Source organism: Homalodisca vitripennis, chromosome 4 (genome assembly GCF_021130785.1).
Source record: "Homalodisca vitripennis isolate AUS2020 chromosome 4, UT_GWSS_2.1, whole genome shotgun sequence".
Lineage (NCBI taxonomy): Eukaryota > Metazoa > Arthropoda > Insecta > Hemiptera > Cicadellidae > Homalodisca > Homalodisca vitripennis.
Window position 1 is genome coordinate 38177887 of NC_060210.1, and position 23924 is coordinate 38201810.

The window sequence follows — 23924 nt, forward strand, 5'->3', positions numbered from 1 at the left end:
TAACATTAAGGAGCTAGTGCTTCCTGGAGCTAAGTACGCAGATCAGTCAAGGCATTTGAAATTCTCTTCTGAGGATTTGTTTGTTTTTATGGATGGCTCTAATGATGCTTACACCAATGAAGCTGCTAATGTACACAAGAATTTACATCAGTTCTAACATCACTCATGTCATGCAAAATTATATTGGCTGGAATTCCTTTCAGAAGAGATTTTCCACTCTTCCATAGAATAAATGAGGACATTATGAATCTCAACTTAAACATCTTTGAGATAACTCGAACAAGGGGTAACATTTCCTTTCTGGACATAACATCAATGTCTGATAGGTGCTTTAACTCTTTTCGTGTTCATATGAACCTAATTGGAAAGAGCATTTTAACAACCCGAGTAAGCAGATTGATAAAGTTGTATAATGCTGAAAAAAGAAGAATCTTCAAGCAAGAAATCTATTTTATTTCATAACCAAGATATGAACATTATTGAGGCTATTATCAAGGATACATTATGAAACATAATGAAGGATATTATCTTAAAACTACACAATGATCCAATCTTTACTTTCTCTTATGCCATTTCAGATATTTAGGGGAAAATAAACACATGTTTAGAGGAGTTGCTCTTGTTTTCATGAGAGCATCTGGTAAACCATCAATGACAAACTGTGTGAGTTCTCACTTGACATACCAAAAGGGAGGATTCTGGCGCTAGAGTTTAAGGGCTCATTACTAAACCTAAATATTATAGTAAACCAAATTAAAGTGACTATAAGACGCCTTTGAATAATTTAAAAAACATCTTCGGGAAAAAGGATATAAACGTAACATATGCTCACCCATGGGATGTATGCAGGATCAGATTAAACTTGAACACTTCATTCATAATCTTGTCAAGTTTCAGCAAAGAACTGGTGTTGTGATTGATATAATATTATAACAAATTCCACACAGGCTTAAATAAATTACTACACGTGAGAGGATTGTGAACAGAATGAAGGCTCTAATAAACAAAAACTGCAGTAGATATTATGCTTCTGAGAGATCTGCAGTGTTCAACAACAATTCAGAAAGAAGTTTCCCTGGTCTCAGGCTGTTCCCCTTGGCGTGGATGGTCAGCTGTTGAGTCTGCATCCATCCTTGCTGGCGCTGCTGTTGGGTGCTCGACACCGCTGATCCAGCCTCCGATGACTGAAGTTGCACCAGGTCCAGGAGAACGCTGAAAGTCAGTGTTGTTACCTCACCATTGGTCATTGTCAAGGAGCTGGTGAAGAAGAACATTATGCACCTCATACAGTACCTCATCTACTAAACTTCTCATTGCAGTGCCAACCATCCTACAGCAGGCTGTTGCAGCAACAAGAGACCTACTGATGCAGGCTATACAAGAAACCCAGGAGCAAGTAGAGCGACTGACAGGCTATCTAGAGACAGTGTACTGTGAGACAGTGCAAGCAGATTCTGACACGCTGAGAGTTAGTGTTGTTACACCAGTGATTGCTGATGAGGAGCTGGCCTTGCTCAAGGAAAACACTGTGCATCTCATACAGTACCTCATCTATTTAAGGTATGGCAAATATTGATTAGACAATTCTTCCATTAAAATACATTCACACAGACACATTATACAGGGTGTTTACAATATTAATGGGATTTGTTCTTTGTATCAAGAAGATGTAACATAAACATGGCTCAGAAATTCTTAGTTTATTGTCTGTATTCATCTGTGTTTTTTAATTTTATTTTTATATTTGAAACCATTGAAGATTAAAAACTTTAATTGGCACAATTATTGTTCAGTTTCAAATGAAGAGAGAAATTAACATTATGTTATCATATAATGTTTCAATATGGTTGACCTTTCAGATTTTTGAAACTACATACCATAAAACCTACAAGTTTGTGGACATTTAAAAAAAATAATACAAGTTTTTAAATATATATTATTATTTTTACACCTAGATCATAAAAATCTATCAGTAAATAATACAGATATAAGATTTTAACTGTTGTAATGGATGGTTAATGGTGCTATAAACATGTAAACACTAAAAAGTTTGCTGTACATTGTATTGTTCTTCAGAGATTTCATACCAATTAGGAAATAAATATTTGGTAATTTTATAATGTGGTTATATACCTTTAATTTCTAGTATATTTGTTTTCAATACCGATTCTTTATTTGATATTAAGCAAACTAATTTGTGAATCAAGAAGAATTTTGTTAGTTGTTGGGGAATCAATTATCCTTATTTTTAATTTTGAAGTTTGTTAAGCTTTAAAAAATTGAATGTCACACTGAAATTTTGAATGTATTACATGTCATATGAGTGGATTACAGGACATTACTGGATGATGTGCAAATGTGTGAGAAAGATATAGTCATTTTGTGCTCTCGAGTGACTGAGAGGTTGCTGCAACTCCACGACACAGTACGGTACCGCACAGCCATCCCAACCAACCAGGTCTATGTGAGTATTGAATGATAAATTCCTCATTTTAAGGATTGCTGAAGTTTATTCATTAGTAGCCTAATTCAAAGATAAATAAAAAATTCAATGCACATTTTACATACAGACTTACTGGTATAATTCAATGTAAGGAAAGAGATATCCACAACTTTACAGATTTTATAAAAATTACTTGATATCTACTACAAACACTTCAATACTTCTTCCTAACCTACTTTGCACTGAATATGTCAATCACTTTATTGAGGTTACTTTTCTTGTCACTTCATTTTCTATTGTAAAAAGGCTAAGCCGGTTAGTTGGCCCTGACTCATTGAACATCTCAAATATGTTTCATTAGCTTGAGCTTGGAGAAGTACCTCAGCCTTAGCAACCATATCAGGAAGGGTGGGGAACGGAACAAAGGCAGTATACACATCAGAGTAGGTACTTGCCAGTGCGTTGTATTTTACTGAGAACAGATTTGTAAGCTCCCTTTGTTAGCTTTGCTATTTTTGATTTGAAGGCACTTCTCACTGACAATCTAAGAGCAGAACAGAGGTAAAACTTCGTTTTGAAAATGTTCCTGACATTGGCTGCTTAATTTTTTAAATCAGCATCGGAACATGATGCCAAAAGATTGGCCTGGATCAATCTTTATGTGACAATTAGTGATTTCATGCCTTCAAACCTTGATTCAAACTGGAAACATACAGGGTCAACAATCTAAAACAATACCAACACCTTAAACCATTTTTTGGGGTCAGTGAGGCGTTGATCCTCTAACAGTTAGTCCTAGTGTTTTACTGTCATTCTGCATTATGTCAAGTGATCTGGTTTAGAGTGATTTCGAGGTAACATTGAAACATTTTCAGAATGTGTGACATTGAATCACTATTAGTAAAATGAATTCAAAATTGTCTAATCCCTTCTTAAGTCCAATAGCTTCGTTTCTGCCATTTGCCTTTTTACTTTTCAAAATTATGTTTGATAAATCCTTGAAAGCGTCACAAAATCTTTCTTTGAGAGTATAAACTACATTGTGTCTTCCCACTCAGCAACTGGGGTTTAGAGATTTCAAAGTAATGTTTAAATGATGTGCATTGGTACTTAACATTTCTCATTGTAAAATGTTCAAACCAAAAACCTGATACAAATTTTGAATAGTTTCAAAACACTGTGACACTTGTCTATTAGCTTGTACAGCATCTTCTAAACTAAATTTAAATAGTGAGCTGCCCAATGGGTAAATTGGACATGGGGCACATGTTGGAGTATTCTGTGTTGAACACCACTGCACCCCCCCCCCTGTCAAATCCTTGACCTCTCTACATTTAGAAATATCTAGCCCTCTTTTCCTCTATGGATCGTAGAATGGTGTTCTCCACCCAGGAATCTGAGACAGTCTGGGTTTATGTCCTGTATGGTGTCAACTATAATTATTGAAAAGAATGGTGCATTTGTTATGTCCGAAACAATTTAATTATAAAACTTCATCACTTAGCAATTAAATCAGTTCATTTTGTTTAGTGGGGCTCAAATAATTTGTTGACCCACTAGGCTGTTGTGTTCCTTTAATACTGGGTCATATTCTGAAAGAAGTTGAATGATTGAAAGGAAATTTCCTTTATTTTAATCTAGAATATTGCCGCTTTTGTCACGAAACAAAAGATTGCAAGTAACTAGTGAAAAGATTGCAACAGTGAAATGTCTATAGCCCTTTACAAAAACTTTCTCCAGTAGCTTCGTTCATTCTTTGTTGGTTTCTAATGCCTCATCTGTGGCATGCATTTATCATGATTCTAATATACATGAAGGCAAGAATTGTTGTGGTGTTCCGAATCCTTGTAAGTTTTAATTCAATCTGTTAAATGCTGCCAAGCACACCTGGCATTAGTCTCCCAGGAATATTTTTTCCTGATGTCCTTTTTTCTTGAAATAACCAGCATGCTTGGCAGTAAACTCAATCTAATTTAGATGAGTAACATAACCAAGAATGGTTTAATGTTAAGACCTGATACTGCCTCTGAATTTTAATAATTAACAGAAAAAGATCTTCCCTTCTGAGCATTGTCTCTTGGGAACGGTCCAGGAGATTGACAGGTCCTTTGTTTTTTCTCAATCCTATGGTCAGTTATCATAGCAGGGAATGTGTAGTCTTCCTTGTTGAATGTAATCCATAATTAACACAATAAATGCTGTTACAGATTAGCAGATCATGTTGCAAGTAACTTTATGAACCCTGAGATATATTGAGAGAAACTCATAAGTTTAAGATAATTTTAATATACCACTATATTTTAGGTTTTCAAAAATAGTTTAACATGATAAAAAAAGTTTATGGTTTACGGAAGAGATGCACATCATAGTGTGACTTACCTCATTATCTGAAAAAATTCATAATGTTGTTATTCGTATTAGCTGTTTCTGTATTTCCTGTTCCAGTGGTATGATTGTTTCTAATGGTGGTTTTAAAATATCTTTAGCATCTTTAATATAGCCTGAAAATTTTTAAAGCTTAAAAGAACAAAAAAATACTTGTTTTCTATACTTCTTTTTCTGGTTTTTCTTTTCTTCTCATTTTTGAAAACCACTTTTCTACATTATATTCATATACCACCAGTGTTTAATTGTAATTACTTATTAAACTGGCCAGGTTAATAAATCAAGATTCACATCACATCATCACAATAAACCCATTGAAACTGAAACTTGTGGCCTGTGGTATCAAGAAAGGGGAGAGTGTAGAGGAGTGGGGGAACCACGCTGATCAGTGCTAGAAATGTTATTAGTGTTGTTACTAGTAGGAAATCCATATGCTAGTTTTGCTATTACTCTTATGTAAAACTGAATGATGCTCTTTCTATTGGCATGAGAGAATTTTTTTTAAGAGAATGTAAATTATATTTTTTTCAGACACTTAATTTGCTTAAAACAAGTATTTGTTTTTTAACTAAGTTTTTCTTTATAAATAAAACACTCTTACATGAAACATCTTGAGTTAAAGAGAAAACTAGATGCAAGATTAAGGTTTTGAACAAATAAGAAATTTGTTAAGACGCTGGTTTCCTGCAACCTGACATTTTTCTTTCCTGAGTTGGGGCCCCAAACCTTGGAGGCCCCGGTGCACCACACCAGCTGGTTTGAGTGAATTATATTTCAAACGCAAATGTTGTGTTTGCCTTGTTGTCACAATCAAGAAAATTTGTCCACCCAGCAGGGATCACTTCTGGCTGGTTTATACCTACCAGTTGAACCCACCATTGGGCACAGCAAAAACAGATGTGCCACTTCAATCTGGGCAACCTTATGGATGTCCAGTAGCGGCACATCACTAACCGCTAATGTTGAGATTCTGGGGTTCATGGGCAATTCGATAGGTCTACTCTACTGTGGAAGATGTCTAATGATGGAGTTGGTGGTGTTTGTTCCCTTACCTCAGAGGTTCTTGTTAATCTCAATAAGGGTGTGCCACCCCCTGCCTACTTTGACTGGAAAGGCTGGTTCAGAGCAGCTGGCCTCCCCTTCTTCTGGGATGACTTTGAGATGTAGTGCCCTAATTCTTCCTCATGGATCTCAATAGGAGGCGGCCCCTACTCCCTAACCTTACCCATCCTGAATATCCTATCACTCCGGAAGCAGTGCAAAGGTTTTTACAGGACTAAGTGCAATTTATAAGCTTCTTGTCCTAAGAGAAAACAAACAAAAAAAACCAAAAAAAAAATAAATATGTCAAAAAATTATATTTATTTCCATTATAATTTACTTTGTTAGATAGTAACATTGTCTTTAAGATCATTCTAATTAATTCTTTGGTGAGAATACTTAATCTTTTTACAGAACATAAAAGTATGTGGGTATCAAATTTTATCTTTCCATAGTATTAGGAAGTTGAAAAATAATAATATAGGTCTTTTATGGATTGAAGGCAATTTCGACCCTTATGTATATAGTTCATCTCCATAAAAAGTCTTTGTTTTGACTATCCAAGAATTAAATAAATGTGTGCAACCTACCATGGGTTATTTAACTATACTAGATACATTTCATTATTGATAAAAGCAAGGTACACACTTAACTATCATAAAGTTGAATTATTAATGGATTAGTTTACAATTGTGTTTTAATTACCAATGGGCTAAATATTACTATGTCACCACATTGCTACATGCTAATATTATTCAAGCGAATGTAATAAACTTGTTCAATGAATCTTTACAAATAACAACAAATCCATCCTACGCAATTAAGTATAGACTACTGGATGATTTTAGACCACTTGTAGAGTATCAAAAAATTGAAATTCATAATTATTTTTTACTGAAATCGTATATTTTAGCCCTTGAAAATTTAGTTGTAGCATTACCAATTCCAAACATGGATTTAATTCAAACGTCATAGGATTATTTTTGAAACATTTTTGTTCGATAACCCTTATTTCAGGCTTAAACAGTTGTTTAGATACACTGACGAAATAATGCTTAAAGTATTTAACCAGATTATATAGAAACAACTTAATTTCTTAAAACATTTTATGAATTCCAAGAGCATACAAGCTAAGGACAGCAAACAGGCTTTGTACCCAGGAAATTATGAAAAATTCTAATTTTCTCCTGAAGGCACAAAATATATTTCAAATCAAAAGAAAAAAGACCAATCAATACTTTTATCAGGAAGGAAAACTAGTTTTCTTGGCTTTATCATATCCATTCAAAGTATCTTGGAAATGTATTATGAATATGTTGTTTGTTTATGACCCCTCTTTCATAAACACAACAATTTTACTTCATACAAAAGTTTTGGGAAATTTAAGTGAAATAAGTGTTTATAGGACAAAGTTTCCTGTTTGTATTGCTTAGTTGATTTTCCATAAAACCAAGAAATTGTTGACCTTTACTTCATTTAGTTTATTACAGTGTAAGTATGAACTATGGAGCCTATATTGGCTAATTGTTACTTAATTACATTTAAACACATAAAACCAATATTTAATACTTTTATTTTTGTGAGGCGTTTCGATAGCTATCTTTAGTAAATGAACTAATATGTTACCATGTTTGGAAATAATAATTACTGTATCTTCAAAGCTCATGGTATGAGGCTCTCAAGAGAGCTTAGTATATCGGTATACCGATTTTAACTAAGCATCTGACTCGCGAGTTAATAAAACTCTCATATTTACAGGGTGTTAACAAAAGGGTGTCTATAAACAGACAAACTTTTGTGGCTGATAGTACTCATCATTTGAAACAAAAAATTTCCTACAAACATAGGTTGAGAAATGTCTCGTTTAGCCGCTAGCCCCCATTTTGTATTTTTTATACAAAATTATTACCTCTAAAGCTGGTTAAACCAAAGAAACCAAATTTGGCACATATATTTGAATTGATAAGAGGAAAGTAAAAACAATAATTGTATTATTTTCTATGAAATTAAAAAAATAGCGTCTGTTGCAAATGTTTAAAGTTACATAACAAAAAGACCAGTATAGTCATAAAATATTTACTACACATCAACTATTTTAACAATTTTATTACAACTGCAATGGTACTTTTTTAACGAACTCTGTCAATGCATAAGCGAGCACAACTACTTTAAAGGCAGGGTTGCACAAACTGGAAACAGCAAAACCGGGAGCGCCTAACATGTCACAGTTGAGTGATGAGTTGTTTGTTGCTCCTAGCTTGTGCAGGAGTATATTATTTTAAGATTTTTTAATTATTGGGAATTATTTTAATGTCAATTGATGGTAACTGAACCTTTTGAATTGTTTTTTATAACACAGTATTTTCATACTGGCTGTTGAAGTTGTTCTAACCCAAAAACCAAATATAAATAAATACAAAATAAAAATAAATAGACTGTATCAAATATAAACAGTTCCTATTTATTAGCATTACCTGTTCAAATGATCAATCTAAAAATATCTGTTCCAGCCACAATTTATGGATTTATCTATGTCTTGGTTTAGTCTTCAAAACCAAATGATCATTTTGAGCACTCTCAGTCAGATAATTTATACTCTACAAAACATGGCTAAGGTAAGTAATAATCACAGACTTATTTAGTCTCAATGTAAGCTAAATACGTATTAAAATAAACTGTACTTGGAATATTAAGAATATCTACATTCTTTCATAGTCGTTTGATAGAACAATTAAATGGAAAGGTAATAAGTAAGAGATTAAAAAGTAATAACACCTGAAGTCTGTAAATAGTTGACTGAATGCAGAGAATACAAAATATTACTAGGTGGTAGTAACTACACGTACTTTGTACAAATAGCGCCAAGCTATTTCTTAATTATTATAATGTTAATATGATCATTATATAATAAAACATACTAATAAGTCTATATTATGTATGATTCACCTTCCAAAGTCATACATACTGCTTGTTCTACACAAAATGCTTGTTGAGGTAGCAGATAAAGACAGTGGAAATTGGCCTGGCAGTGTCATATAGGGAAAGATTGTACATAATTTCTTATTCTTTGTAGTCCAAAGACCTTTTAAATCCTTCCTTAGTAAAAATTTCCTTCACATGTTATCACCTGAATGAAGTATCCATACATAATGATCCTTTGCTCTGATGTCAGTTGTTTACTGCTGGTAGAGTAAACTACCTATTGGTAGAGTATGCTACCCATTGTTGGAACACAAACCTCTAATCCTCATTAGGTTCGGAGTTGCAGGATGGTTGTTTGACAGAATTAAGTGCATTACACTATGATACAGTACAATTTCCTCAGTTTAAACTATATTCGTTTGCCAAGTTTATACTATGTGTCAATTCTACAAATGATGATTGAGGCAATGTTGAGTCAGTCTTTACAATTATCATATAATAAGTGTTGTACAAATTAACCATCTGAATTGATAATGCATCTTCATGTTGACATTTTTAGAAGACGCTCACATGTGAAATTTACATTTATTCCATACAAACAGGAAATTATATTATGTGCAACATATACAACCACAAAAGTCATAATATTAATAAATTACATTTTCTTAAAAACTTTTTTACTAATACACTCAGATTACTCCACATTTATTATTGAAAAAAAAACACACTAGACATTGCATTACTTTTAATTAACAACTAATGCAATAAAATAGTGTGTCCCACATTGAATTCTTATAAATCTGTTGCTAAAAGCTGTTGAGATCATTATATTATATAATTTCATTGGTAACTAATTATGTAAGTAATACACAAACTGATCTAAAGTGATGTGTCATTTTCAGGTTCAACCGCTATCAGATGAAAACATCCAGATTTTGAGCAGTCAGCAAAAATCAACCTCAGCAAGAATTTCAATGTTGGATAGAGTAAAAAAAATAAAACCCTCAAAAGTGAAGTGTGAGGTTTTGGAATTGGTCAATATAGAAAACTGTGATCCTAAAAAGATACAGGTAACCTCATATGTATTTTCAGAATGTATGTCCTGTGTGTACCATCATAGACTATAGATATTTCTATAGAATAATAAGTCGTAAACTAAAACCCTTTTAAAATTCTTTTATTTCAGACACGTGTTAAGAATTTTAAAAGGGTTTTAGTTTAGGATTTATTATTCTAACATAAAGATAACCCTATAATGTGGAGTTCATAACATAATTTCTATAGAAATATATAAATTTAAACTAGCCTATATAAATATCTATAACCTGTGGTAGCATACAATTTTGGTATTAACCCTGCAATAACAGGGCGTAGATAGTTATATTTTTTAGTAATTATGATAAGAACAGAAGTACTTGGGAAAAGCTATTTTATTTCATAACTACTATGTTAAACACTATAACTCTTTAGGGACTGTTGTTTTATGTTGTTTATGTGAAATTTATATTTCTCACTCAGAAAACAATGGCAGAAAAGCTTTCTAATTGCAAAATGGAAGCCATTAGTAGTTCTCAAAAACAATAACTCAATAATTTGTGCGATAATTTCACACAAATATTACACAGTAAATTTTTTGAGTATGGTAACTGAAAAAGCTACATTAGTAATACCGTACTTAAGTAAAATGGTTATTTTAATTTCAGACATTACAAAGACGTAAATTTTAAAATTAGAAAACTGAGCTCAACCTAAAATAATGTATTACAAAATATGTACTTATTATGAAAACATTTAAACAAAGTTTTATTAAAGTCAATTTAATGGTATGAAAATAATATTTTTGTAGTATAGAATTCGAACAGACTGATGAAAGAAATATATATTTTGAACAAACAAACATTTCAAAGGTGGCCCTAAACAAATATATCTCGCACATTACCCTATTGTGGGTCCCAACACAAATCCTCCAACCATCACCTCCATTTTCATGATTCCTCCATAATAGTTATTTTCTTTGATATATTTTATTAGTTTAGTAATGTAATATTTTATAAATTTTAGTAACTCCAAAATTTCAAATATTAATTTTGTTTTCTAAATTTTGTTACAAGAAAAAAAATTATATTATTTAAAATGTTTAAGTATATTTATAACTAAAATCATTCTGAATTAAACTTTTAACTTAAATTTAAATTCATTTCTAAACCGAGTACTAGCAAATGTGTCATAATCATCCCAAACATAAGGAAATGTTCCAGATGTGTTCATATATGAATATCAGAATCAGAATCATTTTATTGTCGTCCAACAATTACAAAATTGTATTGACAAAGTCAAATATGATATTAAAAATATCACTAAGTAGGCCTACAGAGCCTAAAATAAATACAATCTATATCTATGTTAAAAGTTTAAAATTGTAAGTCACTAAAATTAGCAACTGGCTATGGACTTTCCAACTTTGTATTAAAGAAAATATTAGATGTTATAATCTATCCTTTAACACAGCTGATAAACTGGGTGCTTACTGATGGAATATATCCAATAATGTATGTATTATTGTTTTGTATTAAAGGTACAACCATATATGTAGCCTATCACAAATAATCTCTGAAATGGGGAACTGACAGCTTTATAAGAGCTTCACTGTGCATTTCTTAATAGAAGTAGTGGTCCTTTTCAGTGTGCAAATGCCAATTGCTGCAAATAGTTTAGTACAACCAAATACATTGTATTTAATCATGAAGCTTTATATTACAGTATAATTCATTCCAATTAGCTTGACTAAATTAGCACAAGAGGAAATCCGCAACATGAGGAGTTGGAAAAGAAATTATTGAATAGGGAAAAGGATATTTAGTTGCTGTATATGTCACAGCAAATAGGATTTATCATCAAAGCTACAGGTACTTCATTTAACGTTCAGAATGTAGTACGCCACTTATGGAGGGTCCTTGTGCTATCAAGTGAGCCAAAAAAATTAGGCCTGGCTTATCTCATACAATACAGTTTGCTTGGCTAAAATGTTGTTGTTTAGTCATTAGTCGCTATGCTAAACTCGTCAATAACAATGTGCATGACAGTGTTTATAAAATGTTATACATTACATGAACCCAGCTGGGGTCACTTCTGGCAGGTTTTATACCTTCCAGTTGAACCCACACTGGGCACAGCAAAAACCAATATCTCACTTAAATCTGAGGAACTTCATGGATATCCAGGAGTGGCACATCACTAACCGCAAATGTCAAGATTCTGGGGTGCAAAGGTAATTCGATAGGTTTAGTTTACTGCGGGAGATGACTTTTAGAGTTGGTGGGGTTCGTTCCCTAGGTGTCAAAAGTTCTTGCTAGCCTAGATATAAGGTACCATTCCCTGCCTGCTTTAACTGGAGAGGCTGGTTTAGAGTTGGCTTCCCCTTTTTCCGAGGAAACATGACTTTAGATTAGTGCCCTAAATTCTTCCACATGTAAATTAAAAAAATTATGCTACCTGATATATGCACAAAATAGTAAAGACTAGAAAAGGTAAGTCACTTGAAATATATTGTTATTAGTTTTGTTTCCCTTCAAATAAATATGGTTGTTTATCCTACACTGTGAGGGTTAACAGACGGTTTTAAATCCCATTTAAATATATTATTCCAAATAATACAGTTTTTTTTATTTTTTTATGTAATGTGGCTGCATGTGGTAAACAACAGAGTGCTATGATATAAAATATGAGTTACAAATATTTATATAAATATAATCCATTTGAGTTTTATGAAATTATGTTTTTGATATATTATTTTTTTCTTGATCTTTTGTGAACAATCCTTCACGTAGCACAGTATAATACTTAAGCAATTTTTTATGTAACTGGCCTATACTAAAATATCACTTGTATCGGTAATCATTTGTTTTGGTGTTTCAGTAACAATTAACTTTGTAAGTTGTCTGATTGTTCTCCATAGTAGTAATTAATTATGTTATTCACTGAAATCCTACCTTGTCTAAAATAAATTTTTGTTAATTAGTGTGTATGTTAACTGTGCCTACAAGATGGGGAGTTTAAATCTCTTATTATGGGAGATGACAGCTCAGAGTATAGGTACTTGCTTTTATTAAACTTTGTATTAAAGCTTTTATTATTTATGCTTTATTTAAACAGCATAAAACCTATTGTGGCTGATATACTCTACAATAACTTACTTTTGTTGCAGTATTATGGACACTGTGCTTTTAGGTTTGTAGAAATGGATGGATGTCTTTTTCCTGCAGTGTTGTCGTTAGGTCTGCTTCGTTACAAAGGTCTTCTGTTCGCCTTTAGCTCAGTTGAGGCAGCCTACACGTTTGGAAGGGATCCTGACAGGTGAGAGTAACTAAAAACCATATTTATGAAGTATAGTAAATCATTTTATTTAACTTATTATTTTATTTCTATGTTATTTTCACAGATACTATCAACACGGTTTGGATATAGTAGTGAGGCGACCAGAACTCATAGTGCTGTTCAACATGGACGAGCAGATCCAGAACTTGAAACCAAGGTGAGATGATGTTATGATTTAGTGATACTGAATTTGGGGCCTAAGAAAACAAAATGTTATTTTAAATCATCTTCACCACAAGAACATTAAATTGAGTGGTTCAAGCAAATTGCTGAGTGTTACTCCCTATTTAATGCTTGTAAATGTGCTATTGTGTTATGTATTAAAACGTATCAGTAATACTGATTGGCATTAAAATCAAGCAATGTGTTGTGTACGTGTTACGGGGAATCGGAATAAAAGACTGAATTAGTTTACATCATCGACTGTGCTCGGTTTAAGGTTGGAGGGTAACTGAGAGAGCAGTGTTGCCAATCCACTTTTGGAAAATTCCCACCAGTACCTGAAAAAAATACCACCTATGAGCCCAAATTACCACCTTGCTTTAAAAGTATATTTAGGCTACTAAAGTGTGTTATCGACATCGTATGACAGTCTATATTTGTAAATGCAGGGTGTCTACCAAAACTGAACGTATAAAAATTCCCTGACTTTTCCAGGTTTTCCTAGGTTAGACACTCTTAAATGGCTTAACGAGCAGGATTTTTTATTGCATTGAATATGGTTGATTTTAGAGCATAATATCATAACTTATATTGTAAAAAAATTAACTTTTTACTTTTTTACAGAGACAATTTGCATGAAAAAGTTAGTTTCAGAAAAACAAATTTAACTTTCAATGAGCTTGGATCCATGCCAAAGTTTTTAAATAGAAACTTGTAAACTGATAAAGCAGACATTAATCATGCAATCCTGCTGTGATTCAAAGAAGGAGTAAAGGAATATAATATGTAAATGACTTCTAAAATCTCACTGTCAACCAGCTAAGCACAGGCTTTAGGTTTGAACATACTATAGGCCTACAAAGTATTATTTTAGGAAAGGCCTACCAAAACCAAACATGCAAGGTTAAGCAAAATACTTACAACACTCTTTCATGATATCCTACCTCCAAAATAGTTGTTTACTGATGTACAGTTTAATAAATTTGTATGATAAATCACATGAAACTGTTATGTGTTGTTCTAAAAAATCCACTTTTTTCCTTTAACTCAACTTGTAGCTTTATGGAAAAAATTACACTAGATCACTGTTTTTATAATGTGTTAACCACAATTTTTTAATGTCAGGCAAAGTGCTAGGCACACATAGTCTTGAAATTAAAACCTTAGAAGGCTAGCATTACCATGATGTGTTTAGCCTACTCTATAACTCAGGTTCAAATATTTATTTATATATAAAATATATATATATATAATATACACACAAAATTTATTTCACAATATATCACTTGATGACCAAAATATGAATCACAATATATTTGGCTATATTAACACAGTTTTAGTTTTTTTAAAAGCCAAATAATAATAATAAGGCCTAATTTCTTATTGCCATATATTTCTTGTGAGCATTTCCTTGGTAGGTTCAAATTTAACACATCCACCGCTATTTCGGATTCCTTCCCTTGTACCCATCAATGAAACGACTGTTTCTGTTTTCAATTTGTTTCTGTCATTGGTTTTGCAATGCTTCAGTTCACTGAATATTCGTTCGACAGATGAATTTGAAAATGGCAGTATAAAAAGTAAGTTAAACACTTTTTGTATTTCTGTAAACATAGCATCTCCAGCGACTGTCTTTAGACTGAATACAGCCTTCCAATATTGCATAGCAGACTCATTTGCATCAAGTTTATGCTCTTTGAAGTCTAGCAAAGCATGACTTTTCCACTGATTGTCGAGTTTTTGGACATCAACAACTTTCTTTCAGAACGGGAAATCTGTTAATGACATGAGCCAAAGACCTTACTTTGAAGGTTTGGGCACTTTTTGGCTCCAAGACACTGAGGACATCAAAAACTTCATCAGAAAAAATCAAATCTAGATTTGATTTGTTGTGACCAATTCCACATAGAAGCTTAAAATACTTTTTAAGAAAACTTCAATATCTTTCTTTTCTGCATTTTTCTTTAATTCATTAAATGTTTCTGTTGCCTGAATGCCTAAATATATTTGTTCTAATTGCAGAAATGACGGGGGTTTGAATGCTCAATGGACATGATGGGTGTATTTTTAATGTAGTTTAAGTCCATGTAGTTTGTACACAGATCTTGAAGCATCTTGTGAACCTCTGGTCGCAATCTATGGAGAAGTGGTGTTTCGGATTGGAAACATTACATTAAAATCTGTTAGCATACCAAGAACATAAGACATAAACTCCAAGTATAAGTAATAAATTGGTTTGTTCATAGCAGCTAACATGCTATCCACTGTGTTTGACGGGTCTTCGACAGAAGCGGTCAGCAGGTAAGGCCTTCAACGGTTGAAATTGTTCAATCACCACTCTGTCAACGCAAGATTTTAATGACAGCCATCTTGTTACTGCTGGTGATAGTATTTTGTGGATTTCCTCTTGAAAAAACTCTTGGAACTGTACAAAGGCAGACTGTCTCCCAAAACTTCTGCTGAAGTGAGCCCCAAGATTTCGGAGCAAATCCTCCACTGTCTTTGGTAACTTCATACATGCTTTACTTGCCGCCAGGTGGATCATGTGGCAAGAACACTTGACACATGCAATGTGAGGGATTTCTATTTTCAAAAGTGAAAAAACCGAATGATGCTGCCCCACCATCACATTACATGTGTCAGAACTAAATCCCACTAAGTTTTCAATGGGTATATTTTTTGATTTCAGGCGAGTTCATCATACCAGTGAATAATTCATCAGCAGTGCTAGATTTGACTTCAAACATGTCAAATATTAATTAGTTTTTGGCGTTCCAGTTACATCATCAATATAGATAACTGTGAGGGCACATTGATTAACCGATGCCTGATCCGTTTGTCTCATCCATGATCAAGGAGAAAAAACGATCCTGGTGCCCTTAGTTTTTTGGTAAATCAATTCCATGAATGCGGGACCTAAGGCTTTTTTAATCACAGTTGTTGTTTTAGTGCGTTTCATACACAGTTTAGCAGCAATTTCTGAGTCCGGAAAGACCGAATTTGCACAGCGGAATCAATGTATCCATCAGCGAAAAGGGCAGGTTGTTGGTTGCAATTAGGCCGGCTAATTTTAATTCTGCTCGTTTGACACTTTTATCTGTTGTAGTTCTTTGAACAATTTTTTTTAAGTCTTTGTTAGTGGCTATCTCCTTGATTAATTTTAGGTGCTTGAGGGACTTTCCATGACGCACAATCTCTGTTTTATGCGCCCCCATGACTGCATCACAGACACTACAATATGCCATGTCTTGTCCGGTTCTTTCTTTGACTTTTTTTTGTAGCCAGTTTTTGAACTGGGGGTCATTTCAACCAGTTTGAATTGAATTTTCTTTCTTTTTTACTAGGCCTAATGGTGGCAGTATGGGTAAACCTAGACACAATTTTAGGCCTAGCAGCAGTTTTTGGTTGGGTGGTATATTTGAAGTTGAGTGTACGGCTAGGTCTGTATCAAGCTCAGTTTCCTTGCTACTAGCAGCAATATTAACCTGGTCCTCCTCACTAGAGCTTTGACCTAATGGTTCTGGATCATCTGGATCTATTCCTAAGTCTTCGTACTCCATTGGGATTGCAAGAGACATTGAACTAGGCCAAATAGATTTTTTTGCTCGATTCACCATGTGAGCTTTCTACAACGACTTGCTCTGTCTACTTTCATCATCTTTGTCTTTTCTCTCATCTTCATCTTTCTTAGGCTTAGGCCTACCTTTAATAATAAACTTATCCATCTTAGTAACTTAAGTTAGTCCCAATTAGAGATTCATGTCAATAAAGCTAGTTCAAAGTTAGATGGATTGTAAATGGAAAATGTAAATTAGTTGTAGGGCCAACACTAACTATAGTTAGGTGATGTTTAGTTAAGCTTAGGGAAAAACAATTATGAAGCAGAGCAGATAGCTAGTAGTAGGTATTACAAAGCATAAATAGGACTAGGTCGTTACCTAGCTATAGGCCCCTAATCATATTTACAAAACAAATGATTTGTATGAACTTAAAGCAGCAAAGCTAGCTCTCAAAAGTGTCATCTACACTCTAAAAATAATAGTCCAAGAAGAAAAATAGCATTGCAAAAAAGAGATCTACGTTCTTAAGTTATATGCACTATAAAATAAAATGGTCCAAGGGGAAAAGATTGGCCAAGCACTACTAACAGTTATGACATGAAACACAATAAAAATAATGGGCTAGTCCGAGAAGAAAAAATATTGCTACATTTTTGTAGCCTATACCTTGGCCACAGTCTACACAATTTCACTACATACTTTACTATTCTAGGTCCACGGATTAAAATGCACGATAAAAGAAAACTTGAAATCTTACGTATCTTGGAAAAACGTACTTAACTAAAGCCAACTCACACGGCTATGAAATCTTATCATCCATTAAACTGATCAACTTATCTCAACTGAATAACTTCACTAGAAGAAATAAGAAAATAGAAACCAAAATTCAAGAGAAGAAGAACACTAACACTATTACTAACAGCATAGACTAAATATCCCTGGTGTTGTTGTTATCATAGACTAACTATGCCAACCGTCAATTTCTATCTTAGCATAGAGTATTAAAAACAACAACAATCTGAATACATATTGTAATATTATATCGATTGAATGTGTTGAATGGGAAATCAATCAGGTTACCTGAAAGCGGAATTCTCAGTGTTCGTTGTTTTCCCTAATTAATTTAAAGTTACCACCAATTTACCACCGGGGCAAAATTACACCTGAAATACCACCGAGACCTTAAATTACCACAAAATGTGGTAATTACCACCCGATTGGCAACGCTGTGAGAGAGTGACAAGGGCAGGACACTGGAAGTGGTAGTGGTGGTATGATCTGGTGGCGTGATGAGAACAGCCAATGGCATTTATTCAAACTGATCACCCCATATGACGTCACAGCATCATACGATCATACAGTTGGTCTTTGGCTGTGGCTTTAACTTGCCAGTAACAATTTATAATATGTATAATAATTATTATTATAATTATTATTGTAATTCAATACATTACAAAATGTTTGTCAGAAATATTCAGCAGTATACTTATCCAAACCATTCCCCTTAAAGATTGTAATTTTCTGTTTTCAATTTATTAATTTATGGCTCATAGCCAGCATCTGATATCTGAGAACAATAGTAACATGTAAAGAAGAAGTGTTCCACTAGTTACAATCCAAACATCAATCCTTCTGAACTCTCTTCAGTGGAGTAATAGAAAACTATTTCAGGGGGCTGACATACTGGGTGGTTTAAGAGGTATAAAATACCTTTACAAAAACAGAAGCTTGATAGTCCCCCCCCCCCCCAGGAAATTGTTGAGCTTTAAGGCCTCACAATTGTGCTTTAACTTAAAACTAACTACTAAGTGCTATTTTGATGTTTCTTTTTCAACATTCGGGAGGGGGGGGGGTGTTATACACATGCCCATATCTTCCTTATTGTGTTTTTGAACTACAGAAAGAGTGTAACTTATAGCCACTATGAATTTCATGAAAAAATGTTTTCTCCTTGACACAAATATGTATTGTCTTAATTTTTTTGTTATAAAGGAATGTATTAGAATTAGGTTAACCCCATTGGAAGGTTTTCAGCACATTTGGATTATCTTAAATAAATAATATATTAAACTCACTTAATTGCTTTAATTCAAAATTAAAGTATCATAAAAATCTGAAAAAGGTTAACTTTATAACCTGACATTTTTTGATGTAGAGATTTCACACTCTTTTAAACTATTAACTAAATTATTTTAATATTCTTTTTTTATATTAGTACTCCCTTTAAAAATCCCAAACAGAAAAAGTTCTAATTTTAAGCTTGTCATCCATTTGAGCCACGGTAAAAATTAAATGTAGATGAGAGTAACTTTCATACATTTTGGCAAATGCACGCTCTACATAGCACACTCTTGGATATGTATTAATGTTAGAGAAACAATAAAAATTAAATTTCCTGAACTGTATAGGATATTTAATTATATGTTTATGGTGTCACTGGATAAACAGTCTTTCTACTTTTTTATTAAAAGTATGCGTTAGACATTTGGAACTAAAATTTGACTTCCTACTCCCTTTGTTGAGTTATACGATTACGGTTTTATTCTTAATCGGTTAGCAGTGAACGAATGTAACGAGTGAACAACTTTGAGGACCTAGTGTAACCTAATGCATAAACTCTATAGTTTTAGTTAGTTCCATATGATGTTAAGCTATTTTGCGTAAATAAGAGTTTTTATATGAACTTAATAATAATATTGTAAGTTTTAACGATCATTAAAAATAATATATCTAGTTTGAACAAAATTTTAAAATTTATTCAGTTGGCAGAAAAAGTGAACGAAACATTCGAGGTGAACGGGTCTTTTGAAACACTCTGATCCAGATCACTTGTTCACTTGACTCACCCGTTCGACTTGAATGACACATCTCTAATTGACACTGCCACTACACGGCACAAAACAAAATGCAAGCTTCCTGGATACATCTATGGCTACATTGATCTGTTCAATTAATATTTTATGCTCAGACTGTGTCACTTGTATATGCCTACACAACAAAATATAATATATTTATAGAACAGGTAAAGTAGCTGCAGTGTAAACAAAACTGTGAGAGCGAGACATGATCCACACAGCTGATAAACAGATACACGAAGTTGCTGGTCCCGCTCCCCACACCAACTCCCCGCCGGAGGGGGCACCTCCTGCGCAGTACTGCTCAGAAATTTGTTTCTGCGCAGGTTTCTTTACGAGCGGTTGACCTATAATACATTACATGAATCTTTTCATCCACATGTGTAAGCAAATCATTATTGTAGAAGTGTAAGAATAGATTTTCATTTTACACATTTTCATTTACATGTGTGCTAGTGTAAGTAACTCTTGCACCAAGATATTTGTTGTTAAATATAATATAAAACACTGTCTTAAATATTATTTTCTAAAAAATAAAAATACATTTTTAGCTCAAATGGTTTTGCGTAAGTAAATTGGAATCCTACCATCCATTTGAACTCATCATACACAATCATGTGCTATTTTATTGTATCCCACTTTGTCTAAATAATAATTTGGCATTTACATTATTAATCATAATAAAGATAAAGCTATTTGGATGAATTTTCCTCTAACATTGGGGAACGAACACTTGTAATACATCCCAAATTTATTCCTTCTATTATTTAACCTTGTCTTTATCCAAATTTCTAATGTAGATTGTAAATTTACAATAGAATTATACATATTCAACATTTAACTAGACACAAATAAAACGATGTAGTAGTTCGCCACATCACATGACTTAGGTAGCATGAAAAAATTTCAAGTCTCTAGCTCATTCCATTCTTGAAATTTCATGTAGAAAGACAGGGAAACAGATTACATACTGAAAAGAAAATTTTCCATCTTCAGACAAACAAAAGAGAAATTGTGCCAGCCAAATCTTTCTCAACACATCTTGCTGATAGTTAGACTACGTGTGTTACTGCCATGTGACTAATCAGAATGATTACAAATTTATTTATTCTGTGATTTTCTTGATGCTGTCATGGTTACCCATTAAACCAATGTAAAAATTTTCACTAAAGCTCAGACATATTCCCATGGAGTGATATGCACCGTCATCAAACTTGATGTTGCTTATACAGAAATGAAGTTTTAATGCAAAATTTCAAGTCTATGTGTCCAAATAATATATACGGAAGGACATATAGTATTTTATAACAATAAATCCATATAAAATATCCAGAGAAATTAGTGTTATTAATTGAGGGCTCTAACTGCAAAAGTCACATTCTCCAATTTTTTTCGAAATTGACTTTTGGGTATATTCTAATTATATTCATAGCTTTGCACATATTGATCTAAGAGTTTTAAAGCAAAACTAACAGTATCCCACTTTATTTTAACGGTGAAAATTACGTTTTGTTTTCAAAACTCACATTCACCAAAGTCTTTGAATGCAAAATTCACATTCTCCATTTCAGCCAATAGGAAGGCTTGTTTGAGTCACGTGACACTGCACCCTGTATCGTCTGTTTTGCTAATGTTTTTGTAAGTAGGAAGTCAGTGTAGTGGTGTACTGTTTTCTGTTTTATGCGTTAAATAGCTTAAAAATGGATATTAGTGTAAGACCAAGTGATAAAAGTAAAGGAGAAACACCCAGGAAGAAGGTTCGAGCACCAAACCACTGGAAAAGAGCCCAGGCAAAAAAGAAAAGGTAACCAAAACCTTCATACATAAACCTCTATTGTTCATAACCTATTTGCCATGTTTCAAAGACCGGTTAATTAAGAAATAAAACTTTTTATTGCATAAATATTTACTTATTTAACTATATTTAACTTACGTACCGGTCTGAGGCATAGCTTTTGGATGCTTTGTCATTCTCTAGGCGTATGCAATTTTAGCAAATAGGACTTAGGCCTTTGTTACTTTTGACACGAAATGCTAATATATCATTGTGGTTCTCTGAGACAAGAAAATAGAAATAATTGCTGAATAAAATGTTAGAATCAGCATATTATTTTTATTTTTTTGTTTTCAGATATGCTCCGAAGGTTTTTCCGGATTTTTCCTACGTGTAACCACACCAAAGGCGCCCTACTTTGCCGATCATTGACAGCCCAGGACATAAGAAGATTTCATTCTGCTTTTTATAAGGAACATGATAAAAATATACCAAGACAACTTTGTTCTAAAGCATATAACAATGAACGTGATAAAGCGAAGAAGACCCCAAAACCAAAAAAATATTAAAAAAACAAGCTAGAGCAAAATATTTCATAACAAACCGTGAGAAGAAAATGGTTCCGGTGTGTTTGGGTACTTTTCTGAGGGCCTTAAAATATTTCCAGATTTAGAATTAATAAAAATTGCTGACCGGTTTTTATTACAAACATGAAATGCCGAAGGAGAGGAGAGGCGGTGACACTACTGGTAACAGATTTGTGGCTAAAAAAGAAAGTATTATGACGTTTATTAATAGTTTAAAGTGCAGTGAAACTCATTACTGTACAAACAGAAGTGGCCGGAAATATTTGCCCTGCAGAACTAAAGAAGCTCTGGCGAATGTATCAGACCAATGCGGAAGATCACCTTAAAGTGAAAGACAGTTATTTTAGATATATTTTTTAATAGAAAATACAACTTGGGATTCGGATCACCTAGGGTGGACGTATGTTCTACTTGCCTAGAATTGGCAGAAAAAATAAAGTCGACAAAGAGTGATGCCGAGCGAAACATGCTTCTTGTTGAGAAACGGGTCCACAAGCTACGATCACAAGCATTTTACGGTTTGTTACAAGAAGACCGTGAAGCTCCTAATTATTATCTTTCGATTGCCAAAAAAATCAACCTCTACCTAAACTTCCGGATCAGTCCTCCTACTACAACCGTCAGCTATATTTAAATAATTTTTGTGTTGTAAAGGGCCATTCAAAATCCAAACTTGACAAAGATAATGTAACAGCTTACACGTGGACAGAGAATGAGTTTTTCTAAGGGATCCAATGGAGATTTCATCCTGTTTATATGACACTTTGAATTCTATTGATCTGACCCCCTACATGACTGTTCGACTTATTAGCGACGGGTGTGGGGGTCAAAATAAAAATTCAATTTTAAATCACTATGGTGTGCTCATGGTTTGTCAATGCACCTGATAACATCAAGGAGGTACAGTTAGTTTTCCCAATGACAGGTCATAGTTTTATCCCCCCAGATAGGGTGTTTGGCAATGTCGAGAAGGAGATAAAGCGATGTGAAGTAATTGTAAGCCCACAGGAGTACATTGACATCATAGGAAATTTTGCTACAGTGAAAAAACTTGGCGTTGATACTGTGAACCTTGATTGGAAATCTGAGGTGGAGCAACACATACGCAAGACAAGTACATGGCATTTTGGTATCCAGTCTTGTAGGCGGGTCTACTTTACTAAGGAGAGTAATGGTAACAATGAAACGGTTTTTGGTACAAGGAGAATGTACCTATCGCCTAAAAGCAAATCCTGAACAAGCAGCAAGAAGTATAGTAAAAAGAGGGAGAAGCCTTAACAACATAAGACCAGTGACTATTGTTAAAGGTAACAGTGTTGAAAAGGAAGAAAAAAAGGCTGATGTAAACACTCTTCTACTAAAACATTATGGAAATGAATGGCGACAGAATGAATCCCTGGAGTTTTTTTAGACATGTATTAGATGACCCTGAAGTCGAAGTAATTGGTGACGATGAGGAAGTTGCCAACGAGCCGAAGAGATGCCTTGTTACCAAATTTAAAATACTGTACAGAAGTCCTAAATGAATAGGCAATAAAACTTTGGTTCTCTGATTTCTTCATTTTATGAGTTTTAATACCGTACCTTATAAATCCCCAGTAATTATGTCTAAGCATATTAATTTATTACTATTTTCTTGTCTTTGAAAGCCTACAATGTTTGGTGTCAAAAGTAACAATCTCCATAATCGGATTATTGCAAAACTAACATTCTCCAGTTTGAGAATACAAAACTCACATTCTCCAAAGTTTAAAGGCATTTTTCACTATGTTAGAGTGCTTTTATATACAAAAAATGTTGTAAAAATCTAATTCGATGGAA

At 33.4% G+C, this 23924-nt stretch overlaps 1 protein-coding gene across 2 annotated transcripts in view; it reads left to right on the top strand.

Annotated features, from left to right (window-relative positions):
• Positions 1 to 23924, top strand: part of LOC124359170 (cilia- and flagella-associated protein 206) — a 36527-nt gene that overhangs the window by 10976 nt on the left and 1627 nt on the right. For both annotated transcript variants that reach the window (XM_046811685.1, XM_046811684.1), the window contains exons 6-11: positions 1320 to 1560; positions 2335 to 2464; positions 8380 to 8484; positions 9694 to 9861; positions 12996 to 13144; positions 13230 to 13322. In XM_046811685.1, the coding sequence (XP_046667641.1) occupies positions 1320 to 1560; positions 2335 to 2464; positions 8380 to 8484; positions 9694 to 9861; positions 12996 to 13144; positions 13230 to 13322 (886 nt within the window). The remainder of the gene's footprint in view (positions 1 to 1319; positions 1561 to 2334; positions 2465 to 8379; positions 8485 to 9693; positions 9862 to 12995; positions 13145 to 13229; positions 13323 to 23924) is intronic.